The sequence below is a fragment of the Austrofundulus limnaeus genome, unplaced genomic scaffold (genome assembly GCF_001266775.1).
Source record: "Austrofundulus limnaeus strain Quisiro unplaced genomic scaffold, Austrofundulus_limnaeus-1.0 Scaffold546, whole genome shotgun sequence".
Classification (NCBI taxonomy): domain Eukaryota; kingdom Metazoa; phylum Chordata; class Actinopteri; order Cyprinodontiformes; family Rivulidae; genus Austrofundulus; species Austrofundulus limnaeus.
The window spans coordinates 24,920-26,234 of NW_013952948.1; the positions used below are offsets into that span (position 1 = coordinate 24,920).

The 1,315-nt window shown below is 39.9% G+C and overlaps 1 protein-coding gene across 1 annotated transcript in view; it reads left to right on the forward strand.

The window, feature by feature from the left end:
• Positions 1–335: 335 nt before the first annotated feature.
• The window catches only part of LOC106530678 (NADH dehydrogenase [ubiquinone] iron-sulfur protein 8, mitochondrial), a gene marked incomplete at its 5' end in the record, with an annotated part of 25,246 nt that continues 24,266 nt past the window's right edge, over positions 336–1,315 (forward strand). Inside the window, 1 exon segment of the mRNA XM_014026348.1 lies at positions 336–401. Within this exon segment, the coding sequence (XP_013881802.1) occupies positions 336–401 (66 nt within the window).

The window sequence follows — 1,315 nt, forward strand, 5'->3', positions numbered from 1 at the left end:
CCCCAATTGCATGTTTATTTTTAACTGATTTGTGTAAATTAGTCAGTTTGTGGGTGCAACCAGTTGTAAATTCAAAAAAATATTTATAGCTGTGCCTGAACCGTTGGTAACTTTACAGCATTTTAAACTGTTTAACATAATTGTTTTTGGAACTCTTAAACTAGGAAAACAAAGTCAAGATATCCTTATTGACTGTGCACCTATTTGTAAAATAGTTATGTTTTAATCTTTGTGCATTACATTCTTAATGTTTGAACACCTACAATAGATATATTCTGTTTCTTGTTTTCAAATAATATTTTAAACAGTCATATCTGAAATTTTTTTCTCCACAGGTGCTTTGGGGGCCAGCCAGTTCAGACCGAGGTTTTTCAGTTTGTCTGTGCAAAGAAATGGATTTAGTAAGTACTTCTGCACACCAACAGTAAAACTCCATCTGTAGGAGTGTGAAGATGTGCTGAATTGAGCCAATTCACAGATAAACACAAGTATGATGCAACTAACACAGTCCTGGGATTATATCTTGTTGTTTTAGTAGGCAGGGTGCTCACTTCTGTTGACATGGAGTGGTGGCATGATGGATCATGGTAGAAGAAACACTGGAAACTAAGTAATAAAAATAGTTGTTGACAACTGTCAAASAACTAAGTTGCTGAGCAGCTGAGTAAGTGTAGCACTTGTGCTAAATATTGTATTTAGTTCTTGCTAAGAAGACCTAACAAGAACAACCCATCCAAGAGACCAAACCAAACACATGGTGCCTGAGGCTGCAGCCATTGGAAGGCACTGGCCTTTGGGGCACTACCCAAAGCTCGTGACTGAGGATGAGGGTAGGAACGTAGATTGACCGTTAAACTGAGAGTTTGTTCTCAAGTGAATTTAGATCAGGGAACATGCAGGATTTTCCAAAACAGTGATGCTATTCTCTGGAAGAAGTCCTTTGTTAGGTGGTGATTGTGAACTGCATCATTCTCCTGTTGAAAAACCCAGTAATGAGATGACTGAAGACGATGRCCTTCAGTCATGAGGGATACCCCCTGCAACATCTCCACACCAATTAAGACAAAAGCCCCCCAGATTATGATGGCACCCGGGTAGAAAACCTGTCAGGTGGCATCTCCTTGTCAWGCCAGTAYCATTGGAAGCCACCAGGACRGTCAAGGTTAAATATGTTATGGCAATATTTATTTAACAAAGACAGAAATACGTGGTCCAAGAKTGAAGGTACTCAGTGAGACGATCAGCTGAGTTTTATTGCAACAACAGGAAACACAGAGAACAACCTGTCCTGTCTCTGTGCCTCTGCTTCTCTCTG